The 17,631-nt window shown below is 53.2% G+C and overlaps 6 protein-coding genes across 6 annotated transcripts; 3 read left to right on the plus strand and 3 right to left on the minus strand.

The window, feature by feature from the left end:
- Positions 1–139: 139 nt before the first annotated feature.
- Positions 140–1,600, plus strand: BO79DRAFT_247721 (4'-phosphopantetheinyl transferase family protein; the record flags this gene model as incomplete). The annotated part of the gene is made up of 2 exons (XM_025685667.1): positions 140–1,317; positions 1,447–1,600. The coding sequence occupies exons 1-2, from the start codon at positions 350–352 to the stop codon at positions 1,598–1,600; spliced, it is 1,122 nt and encodes a 373-aa protein (XP_025535897.1). The 5' UTR covers positions 140–349.
- On the minus strand, positions 1,406–3,004 carry BO79DRAFT_290038 (1-acylglycerol-3-phosphate O-acyltransferase SLC1). Its single transcript, XM_025688844.1, has 3 exons — positions 2,795–3,004; positions 1,959–2,723; positions 1,406–1,901 (listed from the first exon to the last, which is right to left on the minus strand). The coding sequence occupies exons 2-3, from the start codon at positions 2,668–2,670 to the stop codon at positions 1,732–1,734; spliced, it is 882 nt and encodes a 293-aa protein (XP_025535898.1). The 5' UTR covers positions 2,671–2,723; positions 2,795–3,004; the 3' UTR covers positions 1,406–1,731.
- A 197-nt stretch (positions 3,005–3,201) lies between these two features.
- Positions 3,202–6,490, minus strand: BO79DRAFT_290039 (anaphase promoting complex subunit bimA). The gene is made up of 4 exons (XM_025688845.1): positions 5,864–6,490; positions 5,586–5,759; positions 3,690–5,536; positions 3,202–3,629 (listed from the first exon to the last, which is right to left on the minus strand). The coding sequence occupies exons 1-4, from the start codon at positions 6,198–6,200 to the stop codon at positions 3,558–3,560; spliced, it is 2,430 nt and encodes an 809-aa protein (XP_025535899.1). The 5' UTR covers positions 6,201–6,490; the 3' UTR covers positions 3,202–3,557.
- Positions 6,491–7,084: 594 nt separating this feature from the next.
- BO79DRAFT_179821 (SND2/TMEM208 family protein) lies at positions 7,085–8,147 on the plus strand. The gene is made up of 2 exons (XM_025680055.1): positions 7,085–7,324; positions 7,394–8,147. Exons 1-2 carry the CDS (start codon positions 7,316–7,318, stop codon positions 7,910–7,912), a joined length of 528 nt encoding a protein of 175 aa, XP_025535900.1. The 5' UTR covers positions 7,085–7,315; the 3' UTR covers positions 7,913–8,147.
- Positions 8,048–11,261, minus strand: BO79DRAFT_201552 (uncharacterized protein). The gene is made up of 3 exons (XM_025681582.1): positions 10,980–11,261; positions 10,174–10,890; positions 8,048–10,118 (listed from the first exon to the last, which is right to left on the minus strand). The coding sequence occupies exons 1-3, from the start codon at positions 11,102–11,104 to the stop codon at positions 8,420–8,422; spliced, it is 2,541 nt and encodes an 846-aa protein (XP_025535901.1). The 5' UTR covers positions 11,105–11,261; the 3' UTR covers positions 8,048–8,419.
- Positions 11,262–11,841: 580 nt separating this feature from the next.
- On the plus strand, positions 11,842–17,120 carry BO79DRAFT_201554 (E3 ubiquitin-protein ligase SSM4). The gene is made up of 2 exons (XM_025681583.1): positions 11,842–15,415; positions 15,466–17,120. The coding sequence occupies exons 1-2, from the start codon at positions 12,136–12,138 to the stop codon at positions 17,022–17,024; spliced, it is 4,839 nt and encodes a 1,612-aa protein (XP_025535902.1). The 5' UTR covers positions 11,842–12,135; the 3' UTR covers positions 17,025–17,120.
- The last annotated feature ends 511 nt before the right edge of the window (positions 17,121–17,631 follow it).

The following is a 17,631-nucleotide window of genomic DNA, read 5'->3' on the forward strand; positions in this document are numbered from 1 at the left end:
GATGGGAGCAACGCCGCCTTATGTCAGCGGATCAATGTCGGACCGCTTATCACCACGTGCTGCCCCGCGTTCAGGCCTGACATTGGGGATGTTGACATTCTAGATTTATTGCCTTCATGACTTTGCTGTGACAATAAACTGGTTGTGGACCATTGTGTAGGGCGCTGAGGTTTATAATTGGTGTATCTGAATCTCGGAATGCATCAATGACCCTCGTGGAAAACCAACTCAACCCCTCATCTCACCTCCGCATAGACACCCGATCTCTCCTCACATCAGCTAGATACACCACTACATCTCACATCTCACATCTCACTCAGTTGAACACCACCACACCAACCTACCCAAAATGACCACCCCATCCGACCCCAAACCCACCCTCGTCCGGTGGTACATCGACACCCGGCCCCTAACCACCACCTCCCCGGCCCTCCCCCTCCTCGAGACACTCCAACCCACCGAACAACAAGCCATCCAGAAATACTACCACCTCAAGGACCGGCACATGTCATTAGCCTCCAACCTGCTCAAATACCTCTTCATCCACCGCACCTGCCGCATTCCCTGGTCCCAAATCACCATCAGCCGGACCCCAGCCCCGCACCACCGACCCTGCTTCATCCCATCGGCAGCAGTGCTTTCCTCCTCATCCACGACCCCAATCCCAACAGTCGAATTCAACGTCAGCCACCAAGACTCAATGGTCGCCCTAGCCGGCACTACCATCCCACCCAACCCCACACCAGCCAAGCAGCAACAAGAAATCCAAGTCGGAATCGACATCACCAGTACAACAGAACACCTACGCTCCCCGCGGAACCCATCCCCACCTACCCGCTCCGCATTCCTAGAGTACGTATCGATCTTCACGGAGATATTCTCAGCGAGGGAACTGTCGTTGATAAAGTCCCTAACGCATCCTGTTCACGGGTACTCGGTGTCGTCGACGGAAGGGGTGGTGTATAGTTATCGGGTTTTCTTTGCGTATTGGGCGCTGAAGGAGGCGTATATTAAGATGACGGGGGAGGCGTTGTTGGCGGAGTGGTTGAGGGAGTTGGAGTTTTTGGATGTGAGGGTTCCCGATACGGATGGGGAGGTTTATCGTGGGGTTAGGGTGTTGATGAAGGGGAGGGAGGTGAAGGAGGTGAGGGTGGAGGTGCAGGCGTTTGAGGGTGGGTATTTGGTTGCGACGGCTGCTAGGGGGGGTAGGGTTGGGAGGGTGGATGATGGTACTAGGAGGGATGGGGATGGGGATGTGTGGGAGGGGTTGAGGAGGTTGGATGTTGAGGGGGATGTTAGGGAGTGTGCGGAGGGGAGGTGTGCTTGTTTGGGGTGATGGTGTCTATTCTATGATATCTGTGGGTATTGTGGTTTACGTAGGTTGGTTTTTTGGTGGAGTGGCGGTCTAAAAAAAAGCATTAAGAATATGCTCTATATACACTCTAGGAAAGAAACCCATTGGCCGCGTCATGCAATGGATGGCCTGACAAAGTCCAAGACAAGGTCTTTACTTTACCCGCCGCTGCGTCTTTCTTTCTACTGGATTTATGTCCCTCCAGTCTGTTCTCTCGCCCCTCAGCAGTGGTTGTTGCTACCTTAACCAGTCCGGGGTATCAACCCACACTCTTCTCTCCTCTGTCTCGCCAATTCAAGCATTACTCGTGTCGTGTAATCGTAGATGACGGGAATAACAATAGTCAGCCTGTAAAAAAGTTGATCTGTTTGTTTTCCCTACAGCTCCACAGCAGTGGACTTGCCGTTCGCGGCAACCGTCGAATCCACCTCCTGCTTGTCCTTGTCGGCCAAGTCGAGCAGGGTCTTGAGCATGGACTCGCGCGTGGACTTGGTCAGAGCGTCGATGTCGGCGGTCGTGAGACCTTCCGTGCTGATCGGGGGGAGGACTATATGCAGTTAGCACTTCATGAATTCAGCCAGAAGGCGAAGAGGGTGAAACGTACCCTTGATCTTGATCGTGCCCGGCTCGAACCTCATGTTCCGGGGAGACAGCACATGCGAGTAATTCTCCGTAACCACGGGCACAATGGGTACACCCGCCTTCAGCGCAAGATGGAACGCGCCCTTCTTGAAGGGCAACAGTTCCGGGGTATCGGAGTAGCTGCGCGTGCCCTCGGCGAAGATGAAGACACTCTGGCGATGGTTGCGCATCTCATCGGCAGCACTATCAAAGGCCTTGACGGCCGTTTCGCGGTTGGCACGATCAATGAAGACGGTGCGAGAGAGGGACATGAACCAGCCGAGGAAGGGAATATATTTGAGGGACTTCTTGGCCGTGACACTGCAGTACGGAGGGAAGATGTAGCCGAGCATGAGCACGTCTAGTTCGGACTGGTGGTTTGCGATGAACACGGCGGGTCGGGTGTTCAGGTGTTCGGCGCCTTCGATGATGTTGAAAGTCACGCCGGTGGTGTAGCGCATGACCCACTTGAAACTGCGCGCAGTGGCATATTGCGAGATGCGGCCGTAGCCGGCGATCCGGAGCACAATTGAGGCGACGACGCCGTAGGTGGCGCAGAGGAGGAGGGAGCCATAGGCGGCGAGACACCGGGCGACGAAGGCGGCGCGGGGAACTTTTTGGCCGAGGGCGAAGAGAGAGAGCGTGAAGACGACGAAGGAGCTGATGCCCGAGGCGACGTAGGAGAAGAGGGACATGGTGGTCGTGGTGGGGAGGAGGTTTTCAGGTGGGGGTAAGAGAACCGGCTGATCTGCATCAGGAACGGGTTAGACGGGGGCTTTATAGCCAGAAGCCTAAGGGTGGGTTCGGGGCAAAGCGAACCTGGGGTTCTCTGGGGTATGCGGACTTTGGGAATGACGAGGTCAGGCGAGAGGGCCGCAAAGACGGTGCATGACCCGGTAGTAGGGGTGGCGGGAAGAAGGGGAGGAGGAAGCGGAGGAGAACTAGGAAGAGGGATGTCGGGGAGGAAGAGAAGGAGAGTGAGAAGAAGATTGAGAGAAACCTTGAATTTAGGGGAACAGAGAGGGAGATCTTCGCGGCATCCAATGAATCCCAAACTCTCGTCTTTCGGTCTCAACGGATTTGGATGGATTTCCGCCGGTTTCTGCCGTCTCACCGCCTGTTTCTCCGCCCAACATCCCCGGTATAGTACTCAACAGCTAGTCACCTGAATCTATTATCATTGCTCTACAAGTATGAAGACAAGTGGGTATCAATGTGCTAATAATAGCTCGATTATGCAGCCGCTCGGACAACAGTCTTCCAAGAAGATATGTTCAGCTCCGTCGTCCGGCCTCGTCCCTTCCCAGCCTCCCACGCTAACATACAGAATCCAATCCAGATGCCTCGAACCTCGCGAGGTCTGGATGCTCGCAATGCCAGTTCTAACCAACCCACCGGCGAACGCCCTCGTAATGCTGATGCTGGTGCAAATTCAACCCAGAAAGAGAGAAAGAGAAAAGACAAACGCCGCTCCTCGCCAATAGGGATTCCAGGGTACAGATGGGTTCATGGACAACAGGAACCCGTCGAAGAAGTACACAGGGGAAGCAGGAAGAATACTAAGAACAAGGGAGAAAGAAAATCATGCCATATCTTCGTCATCCTCTTCATCATCATCCAGGGATTCCATAGCATCCTTGATGTATTGCGCCGCCTGAAGCTGTTAGCTGGTGCATTTGAGTTTGGCGAGGGATAGTGAGGGTTCAACACTTACCTTGGGATCCAAATTCAGAGCGGTCGTGAAATGCTTGATAGCATTCGCCTTCTCATGCAACATCTTGTAGAGTTTACCCAGCAGATAATGCACGTTGGCCTCATCCGGTGCCATATCCTTGAGCACCTTCAATTCGGTGAGTGCCAACTTGAGCTCCGAGAGCTTCATCAGCACGCGAGCCTTGCGGAAGCGAGCAAGAACAGAATGAGGCGCCAATTGGCAGGCCCGTCCATACTGAGCGAGAGCCCCGCGGGGGTTGTTCATCTTCTCCAATACCAGTCCGATGCAGCAGATGAGCACCGCGTTCGTAGGATTGATGTTGGCCGCATTGCGGAAATGTTGTTCGGCAAACTCGAGCTTGCCCATCTTGTCGTATACCGTACCCAATCCATACCAGGCGTTATAATGACGACTGTCAGCGCTGATGCCGTGTCGATACGCATCGAGAGCCTTGTCGTATTCTTCGTTGGCCACATATTCATGTCCTTGCAGAGTGAACCCGTACGCGAAATGAGGATCAAGTTGCGTGGCTCGCTTGAAGCACTTCAGAGCCTGGTCATGATCCCGCTGGTGGGAGAATGAGTTGCCAACGGCGCACCAGGCCTGAGGGGAGAGACGGTCTGTTTCCATGAGCTCGTGCGCCAGATAAGCCAGCTCGACATCATTCTTCAGATGCCAGAGCACCGTTGAGTAGATTTCCATATCCTCCAACCGGGACGGAGCCATACTCTTTACCCGGACAAAGTATTTCTCGGCTTCGGAATACATCGCCTGCTCGTAGTATGCTCGACCTATTTGGGAGAGTACCCATGGAGTCTCCCGCTGGCCTTGAGAGAGAGCCGCGAATATCTGGGTAGCTTCTGCGCAACGATAGCGACACAACGCAAAGTATCCGGACGCCAACTTCGAGAACAGCTCTAATAACCATGTCAATGCCTCCACAGCTTTAGACCGATCAAGCGAAGGTCCTCTCGATGAAGTGTGGTGCGTCCCATTCGATGCCGAGGTGGCTGGCCGGTGGTCCTTGGCCTCGCCATCATGCGTGTCACCGATGTGTTTTCGATTGCCGCTCACGACCCGGCCCACACTAGGAGCGGTTGTAGTGCGACCCTTCGCACCAGTAGCCCTGACCTTCTTCATTTCTCGACCATCCTTTGTCCCCAGCGCCGTACTAGAAAGTTTGCTCGTAGTAGGCTTGATCTGGTTGAAGAGGCGGACGCTCCGCCGTTGCGGCGCGCCAGGTTCGGTGGGTTGCTGCGCGGAATGAGCAACTGATCCAGAGACAGTTCGCTTGCGGTCGCCCACACGGACTCCGTGTGAGAGCTCTCGCTCCGTATAGGTTGTAGTCGACTCATCGGGATCGGGCTTAGTCCTGGTCCGGGGTCGTATACCCGTGGGCTTCATCTTTGGTGGGGAGTCCATGCCATGATCGGCACTAATCGTTTGTATTGTTCGGTTCTTCCGTGCAGGTGCCAAGGGCGGCTCCATAGGTGCGTCTGTCCGGTGCATGACACGGTCGTCCGACTCACTGCTTTGGCCTCCAGGTGTTTCGGTCCCTTCTCGAACTGCCGGAATTGCTGATGTACCCGTGGATGCCACGCTGACTGTGCTGCCATTCAGCTTCTCCCAGAGAGCGGAGCTCCCATGCGTGCCGACTGCCTCAGTCCGAGATGTCAAAGAAGTAAAGGGATCGGTGCTCGAGTTCAGTTTCGGTTGCGACTGCAAGGGACCTGCGGGATGTGCTGCCTTATCCGAAGACACGTCCAAGTCATCTTGTGAGGAGGATGCTAACAAAGCGCTGAGTTCAGGTGTCATCTTGAAGATATTGGGAACGCGGATGTTGACCCCTTTGAACAATTAGCGACAGCATTCTCCCTATCCGCCCGCGATACTCACCAGTCTCACACAAGCCCAAGAAAGCGTCCCACATGAACGGGTTCAACTTGAGCGCGTCGACATAGCATTCAACAGCCGCATTGAGTTCATTGTGCGCATAGAAAAGCTTGCCCTGTAGACATAGCACCGCTGCCGCATCGGGTAAATGTTGCCTGCGCGTTTCGCTGTGTTTTCCTGGAACGGCGAAATGAAGATGTCAGCTGTGATCAGCCTGAAATGATAGTCGCGTCCATTTGCGACAAGCGGGATACTATAAAGAAATGCTGAACAAAGCGTACCCCAATGGTTCTTTGTGGACCAGAGTCCTTTGCTTCGTTCCAACGCCGTGATGCCTTCAGGATATTTTCCCAGGTCCAAGCACGCCTGGGCGAACACATACGCGCAGCCCAGATGAGTGCCTCGCCATCCAAAGTTCTTGCTGTAATCGTATGCTGCCTTCACTTGACCGCTCTGAAGATGGCACAAGGCGAGTAAATATGAAGATTCCGCTGCTCGGGGTTCGTAGGCGTGCAACCGACCGGCAAGGAAAAGCGCATTACGGACGAGGTTGTTATCAAGATGGTAATATATTAATTGCCTAAGTTGGCTCGATATATGTGCGGTGGAGGGAGACATGTTGAGGTGTAGGATTCATTCAAGGAGGAGAGAGAGAAGGAGGGGGGGCGATATCACAGAGGCGCTGCAGGAGAGGAGGCGGTATTGACGTTCGTATTGGGAACGGCGCGAAGGGAGCTTTGCGGAATCAAGGAACAGGTGAGCGACAGGTGAGGCCGTTAATCTGTTAACACCGAACCAGCATGGGTGAAGTTGAGAAACAGTCCAAAGGGATTGAAAGAACACAGAGAGATGTGAGGGGAGCGCCGCGTGAACCGGATTTAAGGCAACGACGACGTGGTGTTTCTTTCAACTGTATAGATAGGGAACAGAGAGAAAAAAAGATTGTTAGACCGTCAACACCCGTCAAAACAATAACCAGTCAAGTATATCGCCTGGCTAGTTTGCGCACGATGAATCGCAACGGTTCTTGTCTAGATCTCCGCCACAGATCAGACTAGTCGAGAGGGGGTGGGTTGAAATGCGAAGCTGTGGCAGAGGAGAAAGGGAAAGTGGATGACGTCCGGACGACTCGTGACGCCGTGTAGGGCCCTAAGAAGGTGTCAAAGGGAGTCAAATCGCATGTCGCGACGAGCAGACAGCGAAAGCGGCAGACAAGATACACGCGGAAGAAGCCCAAAGGAGGCCCAGGGGCGAAGCGGCAAAGTCCGACAGAAGTCGTAGTTCACGACGCCTTTTCTGGCGATGTTTTGGAGCAGCGAATCTGGCGGAGAGCGTGGCTGGTGAGAGGCGGAGAGCGGCTTGGCTGTTAGTAACTTACAGTTGGTTGGTTGTGGTGGGCAACGCCATTCCCTATTCGCCATCTTCTTACTACTGGTACTACTACTACTACTACTACTACTAACTACAGGTGTTACTTACTTTCATCTTCACTCCCACTATCAATCAAATCTATCAATCGATTATCTAGACTCCTTATCCCTCCCTGATCATGCAACTTGCTTATCGCTAGTTAATTTATTCACTGAGCGGATCATCGCTCCCTGTCATTTCCACCAACCCCCCACTACACCCTAACACCACTTGCATCCGCACGCGACCTGCATCATCGTCATCCGATCATACCGGATTAATCTCAACTTCACACACTACCACTACCACCACCACTTCCAGCCATGGCTCAAGTCAGTATACCTCGTTCCTCCCCATAAACTATATCCCTCCACTCAAATAACTAACCAACCTCTCAACAGAAAGCCGCCAAAACCCTCGCCGCGCGCAACGCGTCCCTCCTCACCCGCACCCACCTCATCAGTGCCGCCCTGCACATCCTCTTCCTAACTCTCCACTGGCTCTTCAACCGCCCCCGCTCCCTAACCCCCTACTTCACACTGGCCTGCCCGACCCTCCTCATTGAATTCTACCTCGAACGCCTCGGCCGTCCGGTCTACAACCCCGCTGATGGATCCCTCCGCTCTCCCGGCGAGGATCTCGGCGCCGCAGGCCTGACGGAATACATGTGGGACGTGCTGTACTGGACGTGGGGTTGTCTTGGAGCTGCCTGCTTGTTTGGCGATCGTGCTTGGTGGTTGTGGATTGTTGTGCCGGTGTATTCGGTCTGGTTGGCGTATAGTACCTTTATGGGGATGAAGAGTGGGTTGGCGGGGATGGGAGGTGCGGGTGCTGGGCAGGAGCAAGGTGGAGGTGCGGCGGAGAGTAAGAGGCAGAAGAAGATGGAGAAGAGGGGTGCTAGGGGGGTGCAGTATCGGTGAGGTGGTCTTGTGAGGGGTGGGTTGTTGTTTTGGAATTGTAAGTGGAGTGGCTTTTTGGGGGATGGTTTATGCATATATATTACAGATGGCTACGCATTGCGCGGTTGGGCTTCACCATTTTTTTTTTTTTCCTTTGGTTGAGCAAATTGTATTTTAATGTATGTGAAGATAGATTGGATGCGAGATGAACGCTTCCCAAAAAGCAAAAGTTTGGGTGCCAGAAGGGCACAAGAATGTTGAAGCACGAGTGGCCGTTACAAGAATTGAAACAAATAAAAACAGCACATAGTACACAGCAAAGGTAGGAGGAGGAGGTTCTGGTGGTATAGGGGCAGAATAGAAAATGCTATATCATGACGTACAAATCGTGGGGGAACTATGTGGGGAATATCATGGCTGACCTGAGATGGTAAATCAAGCGAATAACAAGAATGTTTTGGGATATCAAATCATGAAAGAATTGCCAAGTAACAGCCAACCCTGTTTGTTTGTCTGTCTTGTCTCAGGTTACAACTCCTCTGCAGAGTTGTCTCCGCTGGCTGGGGTTGTTTCAGGGATGATGGTTTCCTCAGCCTCGGATACAACACTGCTGGCAGTGGAAGCCAGAGTTGCGGAGGACGATTCGACGTCATCCATGGGCGAGCCCTCTTCGACCCCGTCTATGTCGATATCCTCGGAGAGTGACTCGGGGGTATCTTGCACCTCTTCGTTGTTATCCTCGTCGTCGACGATAGCACTAGACTCGAAGTCTGCTTCGGATGATGCATTCGAGGCTTCATCGGTTTCGTCGATAGGCTCTTCGGATTCCGGGAAGGGGGCATTCGCAGCCTCTGCATCGAAATCACTAACCTCATCAGAAGCGTCGTCAAATGCTACAGAAGGCTCTGGTGTTGGCGCTGGAGTCCCGTAAATTGAGTGCAGCTTGTTCATAATCTCTTCGGCGTAGGCAGAGTCCTTGTCCACAAGTAGACCCGAGATGAGAGCCGCAACAGCCTGTTGCTGCTCAGCCGACAATTGGGGGCCAGAAGCCTGTGGTGTTTCGCCTTCCGACGGTGTTCTCACATCAGCCGCAGCTACTCCCCATGCCGCCTTCAGGTAATCGGCATCCTGGTTATCACCCAAAGGGCTAGTCGACTCGTATTCCGAAGGCAATCCACCGTTAGCCTGGGGCGAAGCATGCTCCTCATCATCTGCCATACTCTCCTCGTCGCCGTCAGATCCGTCATTCACGGCCCGAGAGGCAGCATCATAAGCAAAGACAGTCCCATCCGGACGCTCAGCATCGGCTGACTCATCTGCCAGTCCTTCTTCATCCACAACAGGCTCGGGGGCGCGGCTAGGCTTAGGCAACGAAGGCGGAGGCTCAGATCTGGTGTCAAAGTCATCGCTTGCTTCCCTGGCAGCGATCTTCCACTTGCCAACGTCCCTCAGCCGGGTCAGCTCCTTGGCGGCGGCCTCAGCAACTTCCATTCCGTGCGACAAGATCTCGTCCGCTACTGCTCGCGCTTCCTCAAGCTTCGCATGCTGAAGGCCAAATTCCAAGAACTCATCCTTCCATTCCTCGAACTGCGCCTTCAGTGCATGGTACCTAGCCCAATCCTTGTAGGTAACACCATCCATCCAGGCCCAACGCATGCCGACCTCTTGAAGTCCGAGATCACGGACGCTATCCAGGACATCGAGTGTAGAGTTGATTGCGAAAGAAACGCGCCTTGTAAGCTCTTGGTCGAAGGAATGGCGCCATTCTCGAAGGGCATGAGCACGGTCCCGGATAGACACTGCGGCTTCCTTGATGTTTCCAAAAAGCTCGTTTGTCGCTGCCTGCTCCTCTTGTGGCACGTCTTCTTTGGGCAAGGACTCGGCGAGGTTGTTGATATGACGCTTAAGAGCTATAAGCTCGTTGTCAACAACGGCCTCCAATGCGGTTGCCAAGCTTTCTCCATGTGCGCGAACGCCACTTCCAATGAACCCGTCGACTATCTCCTGCAAGCGCTCTTCAAGATCCTCGAGTCCCTTCTCTGCGGCAACGGCAAACTTTTGTTGCCAGGTGCGCAGGTCAGTCTCGATGCTATTGCGTGCTTTCGCAGCTTGTTCAGTAGGCGACAGCGTAGGCGTTGCGGTAGCCTGCTCGGTTATGGACGACGTCGTCAAGTCGTTTACCTCAGTAGCCTTTGGTGCAGTGAGAAATGATGCTTGTTGAGATGCACTGTGAATGATAGGTTAACACATGAAGCACGTATATCGCAGCGATAAAAGCCTACCTTTCCACTTCCTCTGCAACCTGTCGCAGCCTCTTCTCCTCACGATAACTTGCCAGTCTTTCGCCGATCTTAACTAGCTGAGGCTCGACATTCTGAGAGTACACTCCGGTGACTCTGGGCCATAATGTACTATGAATGAAGTAGATAGCCGCCGACCATGAGTTTTGCGCATAAGGGAGTACGGTTGTTGTGAGAATTTCCTGGCCCGTTGTATAGGTCTTACCGATGAAAGGCCTATACTTTGCGCCGAATGGGAGAAGGTAGTCTCCATATGCAAACTTGATCGCGCCGTTGGCCTTTTGGAAGGATGGCGACAAGGCCGCCTCGACGGTTTGAACATGGGGGTATAGTTGAGATTGGTACAAGCCATTTGCTCTGTCCTTAGCGGACTGCAACTGTGGGACGACAATCGTCTCCCACTGCTGCTGGCCATAAAGCTGGGCTTTATCCAAAGCGGGTGCCCCAAATCTCTCATATCCATGCTTGACGACGCGCGAAGTGGGCGCGTAGACTTTCTCATTGAGAACCTGCACGTATGGGCGCGCTGTCTCGACATATGGCGCGCCATAAGCGTTATAGTACGGCATCACATGGGGCTCGACATAGGAGCGAGCAACAAGGTATGGTTTGCATACTCGCGGCGAGGAATCCGTAAGGTCGGAGAGCTGAGAAGGGCAGCGCAGGAATGGCGTAAGAAGAGCATACCAGATACAGAGCCTATCAGTTTGATCGCCAGATTAGCAACGGTTCAACTCCATAACGCGGTGGACCGAAGATCCCGGTCTAGCTTTTTAAGCAAGACTTACCGCACCACCAGCCCAACTGTCCACCGGATAGTTCCTCGTTTGCTTGGCTTGGAAGCACTGCTCCTGGACTTTATTATCCGATCGGCCCCATCCGGGGCGTGGCTATTATCCGGAACGGTCATCATGAGTCGTCCCCGTCGTCAACGGGGGTGCCGCTCGCTTCGAGTCCGGCGGGCAGTAAACTGGAAACTCGCGTCGCGTGTCCAATTCAATGAAGATAGAAGATGACTGAGTCAAAGATGGTGAGACCTAGATTATCTCCTGAGCCTTCCGGAAATTCGGACAAACTAAAGGGCCCAGTCGACTTTGGGGGGGGGGGGGGAGATGAAAGGGTCTTAGCAACGTTTTTCCGGAATCACAAGCTAGGATCCTCGAAGCGCACGCGACGATCAATTCCCGTCTCCGCCTTGGCGCCGTTGAGTTTTAGAGGGGTACTCTGTAATACCAGTCTGTCTGTGTCTTGACGGGAAAGGAACAGACAGTGTCACGGTATATATCTAGAACGGAGGCAAAGCAAGGCTTGAATGACGAGATTTGGAGTGGGTGCTCTGTCGATCACAGAGTAGATCTCCAGTTGTCAACAACACGCTTGCTGGATTCAGGGAACAACAACAATAGCCATAGTAATTAACCTTTATTGTAAGGAGCTGTGAGGTCATCGGTCCTTCGGTGGCACTTCACAATACAGTCTTACAGAATCTGACGTGCAGATCTGCATTTATGCAGGCAATTGGGCGGCCCCTCACCGCCCTTGGTGGTACTGTACCGTAATGTCACATGACCGAGACATGGAGGGTCTTGTGCTGATTCAGCATATGTTGGGGGGATCGACCAGTTCAGGTGAACCACAGCTTTGGCTGGTCTTTTGCCTTTCCACCGACTGCTTTGCGTCTTGCCACATACGCCTCCTACGGAAACCCGCCTATGGTTGAATACTGACGTGTATTTTCTCCTAGCAGCAACTATTTGAAACTCTTGTTGAAGGAGGATTGTACCAAATCGCGAGAGAATCCCCTGGCGCAGTGTCTCCGTTCCGTCATCTCGCCTTCTCGGTTCACACGTACCTGTTCGCGTTGCTACACGCCTTTCCGAACATGATATCTGATTGCCGCTGCTAAAGACGATAAGCTCGTCGAGTCGACGTTGATTGCGCAAAATGGAGTTTCCCGAGGGCTCGTCCCGGGATTATACCCATTCTACCTCGTTCCCCGACCTGATGAATGACCCGGCCTATCAGACGAACTATAAGGGGAAGGAGAGGGAGTTTGAAGAGCCAGACACTTGTCGCATATGCCGTGGTGAGGGTACCGAGGAAGAACAACTTTTCTATCCGTGCAAATGTAGCGGGAGCATCAAGTTCGTTCACCAGGCATGCCTGGTAGAATGGCTGTCCCACTCTCAGAAGAAGCATTGCGAACTCTGCAAAACGCCGTTCCGCTTCACGAAGTTATACGATCCGAATATGCCCCAGAATCTCCCTGCTCCGCTTTTCCTCCGACAACTACTAATTCATAGTTTTCGCACTATTGTCACATGGCTGCGGTTTGTACTCGTTGCGTTCGTCTGGCTTGGGTGGCTGCCGTGGTCGATGAGAGCAATTTGGAGAGCTCTTTTCTGGCTGGCTGATGGCCGCTGGTCTGGGGCGGATGCTCCCCAGCAATCTTCATCCGAACATTTAGCCCAAGTTGTAGCAAATGGAACGGCTTCCATGAATGTGGGAGCCGCTACCACCGCATTAGCGGGAGCATCAGATGTGCCAGCCGTGCAGTCACCGGTTTCATCTATGTTCAGTTTCTCATCAGGCGAGCCTCTACTTCTCACAGTCATCAAGAAGGCTTTTTCTGCCTTGTTCTTCCCTGCAATGTCGGGCACCGGTTCGTTGAGCACCAGCCCTTCGAATGTGACAGCTGGATCATACAAGCCTCGACGCCCATCGTGGCTCTCAGATGTGGAATTTCTCAACACACTGACACCATCGCCCACGATTAATAACATTCTTATTGATACCCTAGAAGGTCAACTCATAACATTATTGGTTGTCATCTCGTTCATTCTGATTTTCCTGATTCGCGAATGGGTTGTTCAACAGCAGCCCATGGCCAATATCGCCGAGGGTGAGCGGGAAGCTGCTGTCCAGCTAATTGCGAATAACCGTCCAGTACAGCGCCCCGAAGAGGTACAGCCTGAGCTACATGCCCCTCAGCCAGGGGATGTACCCCGCGATGAAAGCACCCATGAACACGTCGAAGATATTTCTAACCGCGCAGACGAAGGGGGACTTGGCTCTCTGGCTGAGACCGAGTCGTATCGTGTGCATTCTTCGTTCCGCGATGGTAACTCAAGCAGTTCCAGTGACTCGGGTACCCAGGGACCTAGTACTTCTCAGCATATGTTCCGGCGTAATAGTGACAGTGAGGATGAACTGAACCCCTTGTCCCTCGAGCACTCGACCTCTCACGGCAACCAGGTCTGGCCTGGGGTGGACACGTTCAGGGATCTCTGGGCGCGTGGCCATGGTGATCCTGAGCAGGTCCTCAGACTCGTAAGAGAGGAGGGGCGCCAGGATGAGCTGGGGTGGATCGTCACGGCAATGACCAAGCTTCAACGGAACGATTCTTTGCGCGGTTCTTGGAGGCGCGAGTCACCTCTTCACGAGGCTGCGAGTTCGGATTCCTTTGCCGATCAGACGGAGATGCAAAGTGAACCCAGTTCAGCACGATCACCACTGTTGGAGCCCTCGTCATCAGCGGTCAACCATCATCCCTGGGACATCGCTTCCGTGTCTAATACACTGGGGACTGGCGCGAGTGATGATCGGCAAGACCGCGAATTTACTAATGATGATCTCGGCTCTAGCCTCCGTGCTGTAGGCGACTCTGAGGTACCGTCCGATTCGACACCTTCCGCCGACACTGGCATTCAGTCTGATCAAGTTCCGAGCGCTTCGGCTTCGACCAACGCGGTTACACCGAATGCTGAAAGGGCCTCCGAAAATGCCGTGGCAACGCCGCAGAATGATCAAGCAGCGGCGACTTCTCCGAAGAACTTGGTTGCCAGACTCTTCGACTGGTTCTGGGCTGACCTTGAAACTCCTGACCAAGGTCAAGATCGTCCGCAAGAGGATGATGATCATGTAGTCGAGGACCCTGCTTTGGAGGCGCCGTTCGTACCCATTCAGAATAACAGACGCCTTGCCAACGAAGCCGCACCGAACAACCAAGCCATCGCCCCAGACTTCGGTCTTGATGCAAATGACGCTGAGGCAGTCGAGGAGGGAGATGACTTGGAGGGCATTCTGGAACTCATTGGCATGCAGGGACCAATTTTTGGCCTTCTGCAGAATGGAGTCTTCAGCGCGCTCTTGATCTCGTTTACCGTGGCAATTGGCATTTGGCTTCCCTATCTCTGGGGCAAGATTGCCCTTGTACTCCTCGCGAACCCCGTACAACTGGTCTTTGGCGTTCCCATGACTGCCATATCGGTCTTCGCAGATGTGACGCTGGACACTCTTATTGGTAGCTTGGGCTACGTTATGTACTGGCTCAGCCTCATATGCAAAGTGGTGCTCAGTCCCTTCGGTGCTTTTGTTCCATTGGGAGAATGGATTCCGCAGACCAAGTCCGTCACCAGTGCCTCGTTATCACTCATCGACGCCAGTAGTCACCGACTACGGAATGTTTTGCAGGCTTTCTTTGTCTTCCACGAATCCGACGTGCCTATGTTCTCGGTTCTTTCCCATCAAGCTCTAAAGATCCACCAAGCGCGCATCGCCGCCTTTACTCATACGGCCTTCACAGTCGGCAAATTCATTCTGCATGACTTCCCTCTTCGAATTGTGTCTCATGGACCGGTGGGTGCCTTTTCAGTTGAGAATGGCTTTGACGGCTTGGCCCAGCTACTAGTACAGGCACGGGACCAGGTCTACGACCTTGTCCATCAGTTGCTTTACACCTCGAAGGGCACAAGCTGGTTCGGTTCCAGTGTGAGTGGTTCAGCTTCGGCAGGCATCACCATCAGTTATGATCTAGCTGTGTGGGATACGAAAGATCGCGTCATTGCTATCTTTATGGGCTACCTTCTTGCGTCGGCCCTCGGACTTCTGTACTTGCGTTTCACCAATATGCTTTCTGGTGGTGAGCGTGGACAGAGAGTGGAAGGCATTGTTGCCGACATACTTCACCAAGCAGGTGGTGTGATGAAGGTTATCCTCATCATCGGCATCGAAATGATTGTTTTCCCACTGTACTGCGGTTCGTTACTTGATGTTGCACTGTTACCTCTCTTTGAGAACGCCACGATTGCGTCGCGTTTAGAGTTCACCTCCTCATCACCCCTTACGTCTCTGTTTGTGCACTGGTTCATTGGAACCTGTTATATGTTCCATTTTGCCCTTTTCGTATCCATGTGCAGGAAGATAATGCGGAGCGGTGTACTTTGTAAGTAATACCCTGCCTCTTTCCCCAAACTTTTGCTAATTCATGACTAGACTTTATTCGCGATCCAGACGACCCGACATTCCATCCGGTGCGAGATGTTCTGGAGCGCAACATCACAACGCAGCTGCGGAAGATTGCGTTCAGTGCCCTTGTCTACGGCGCTCTGGTCATTGTCTGCCTGGGTGGTGTCGTATGGGGAATCTACTACGCCTTCGACGATGTGCTTCCTGTGCATTGGTCTGCTACTATTCCTGTCTTGGAGTTTCCCGTGGACCTGTTGTTCTACAACTTCGTCATGCCGCTTGCCATTCAATCGATCAAGCCATCGGACGGTCTCCACAATCTTTATGATTGGTGGTTCCACAAGTGCGCTCGTTTTCTGCGCCTGACCAACTTTTTCTTTGGCGAGAGGCAAGTCGACGAAGAGGGATATCACGCCCGTCGGACTTGGTGGGACGTCTTGTCAGCCGCCAAGGGAGATCCGGAACACCCGGTAGTCGATGGACATCCGCAAAATGACGACAGTGAGAAGCCCAGTGTCTACTTCGCTCGTGATGGACGGTTTGTACGGGCACCTGCTTCCGATCAAGTCCGCATCCCTAAAGGCAGTCAAGTGTTCCTGGAGGTGACCGAGTCTAATCAGCGGGTTGACGGGGCACCGGATACGGATCAGGGTCTCCATGGGCGAGCCAACGACATGTTCACCAAAGTTTACATTCCGCCGCGCTTCCGTACTCGCATTGCAGCCTTCATCCTACTGATCTGGGTGTTTGCTGCTGCCACCGGTGTAGGCATCACCGTTGTTCCTCTGATCATTGGCCGAAAGGTCATGTCGTCCACTTTCCCTCACCGACCGCTCAACGATGTGTATGCCTTCTCCACGGGCACATCCATCGTTGGCACTGCTGCCTACATTCTGTACTATTCGCGTCCTTTCCTTACCGCGGCGAAAGACCGGTTGAGCCCTTACCTACAGTCCCCTCGGGAAGCATGCGTCGGTGTGATGCATATCGTCCTCGATGCGGCTCGAATTACCTATGTTCTCGCCACGTTCGCGGTGCTTCTGCCGTCCCTTGTTGCGCTAGTCATGGAACTATATCTCTTAGTTCCAGCGCACACGTATGTTGGTGGCGCCCAGGCCCATGTCATCCACTTCATCCAGGACTGGACACTCGGAGTGCTCTATGTACAAATGGCCGTTAAGTTTGTGTTGTGGAATGCTGCCTCCCGTCCAGCAGCGGCACTGAATGCTATTGTTCGAGATGGAATGCTGAAGCCTAATGCTAAAGTGACTACGCGAGCAGTTTTGCTCCCGGTGATGCTGCTGGCCACGCTTGCGGTCGTGGTACCACTGATCCTTGGATTCAGCATGAATGCCACGGTATTCTCATCCACGCCGGAGGTGCAGTCCAAGGTTTACCGGTATGCGTATCCGACCACGCTGGTAATCAGTCTGATGGGCTGGCTAGTGTATCTGGTACGGCGGCAAGTGGAGATTTGGCGAGTCAATATCCGGGACGACGTCTACCTAATTGGGGAGCGCCTGCACAATTTCCGCGAGAAGCGGGCACGGGATGTCGGGGTGCCACGGCGAGTCATTACCGGGTAAGCGATTTTGTCGTCGTTGCCTGAACCCTTCTTTCCTATTTATCATTCAATTTCTATGTAAATCAGTTACAAAGTTTCAATAGACGTATTTTAAAACAGCAAATATGATGATTAGACATGATTATTATGTGGGTGCCTGTAGGACAGCTGCCTAGCATTGGATTGTTGTTGCGGTGCATCATACATTATAGTAGGTTGCGTGTACTAATGGAGTAAACAAGGGCAGTCAGTGTCAGTAGGTAATAGTAGAGTTTCAAGGGTCATTCGGTGTAACCCTGACCCTAGTGGGGCTTGTGATGTGTTTCGACTGCAGAACCTTCAACAACAAGCATGATGGGGATTATCCAACTGGGAGGCTAATAAGGTAGAGATGACTACGTAGATACTTGCAAGATTTACCTGTCTGCCTAGGGACGATCTGGTACCATTTCCTGATTCGGGATAGTGCCAACACATGCAAGAAATGCTACTCGGCGGGTTCACCCGCACTTGAATGTTGGGTTAGTCATGCCGCACAATTACTCTAAATCAGCAGTGCACGTGCCCATCAGCAGCGCGCGGGCCAATCACAGCCCCGCCGTGGTGGATCAGGCCAAAAAGGCGGCTGC

This window comes from Aspergillus costaricaensis, assembly GCF_003184835.1.
Source record: "Aspergillus costaricaensis CBS 115574 unplaced genomic scaffold BO79scaffold_34, whole genome shotgun sequence".
Taxonomy (NCBI): domain Eukaryota; kingdom Fungi; phylum Ascomycota; class Eurotiomycetes; order Eurotiales; family Aspergillaceae; genus Aspergillus; species Aspergillus costaricensis.

Bases quoted from the DNA above. Each gene is read 5' to 3' on its own strand.
- BO79DRAFT_201554 (XM_025681583.1), top strand. From the start codon at position 12,136: ATGGAGTTTCCCGAGGGCTCGTCCCGGGATTATACCCATTCTACCTCG. The intron at 15,416-15,465 runs GTAAGTAATACC...ATTCATGACTAG, and splicing joins AATGCGGAGCGGTGTACTTT to ACTTTATTCGCGATCCAGAC.
- BO79DRAFT_290038 (XM_025688844.1), bottom strand. From the start codon at position 2,670: ATGTCCCTCTTCTCCTACGTCGCCTCGGGCATCAGCTCCTTCGTCGTC. The intron at 1,902-1,958 runs GTACGTTTCACC...AACTGCATATAG, and splicing joins GGGCACGATCAAGATCAAGG to TCCTCCCCCCGATCAGCACG.
- BO79DRAFT_290039 (XM_025688845.1), bottom strand. From the start codon at position 6,200: ATGTCTCCCTCCACCGCACATATATCGAGCCAACTTAGGCAATTAATA. The intron at 5,760-5,863 runs GTACGCTTTGTT...TCGCCGTTCCAG, and splicing joins GTCCACAAAGAACCATTGGG to GAAAACACAGCGAAACGCGC. The intron at 5,537-5,585 runs GTGAGTATCGCG...AATTGTTCAAAG, and splicing joins CTTGGGCTTGTGTGAGACTG to GGGTCAACATCCGCGTTCCC.
- BO79DRAFT_201552 (XM_025681582.1), bottom strand. From the start codon at position 11,104: ATGATGACCGTTCCGGATAATAGCCACGCCCCGGATGGGGCCGATCGG. The intron at 10,891-10,979 runs GTAAGTCTTGCT...TCAAACTGATAG, and splicing joins ACAGTTGGGCTGGTGGTGCG to GCTCTGTATCTGGTATGCTC. The intron at 10,119-10,173 runs GTAGGCTTTTAT...TATCATTCACAG, and splicing joins GTTGCAGAGGAAGTGGAAAG to TGCATCTCAACAAGCATCAT.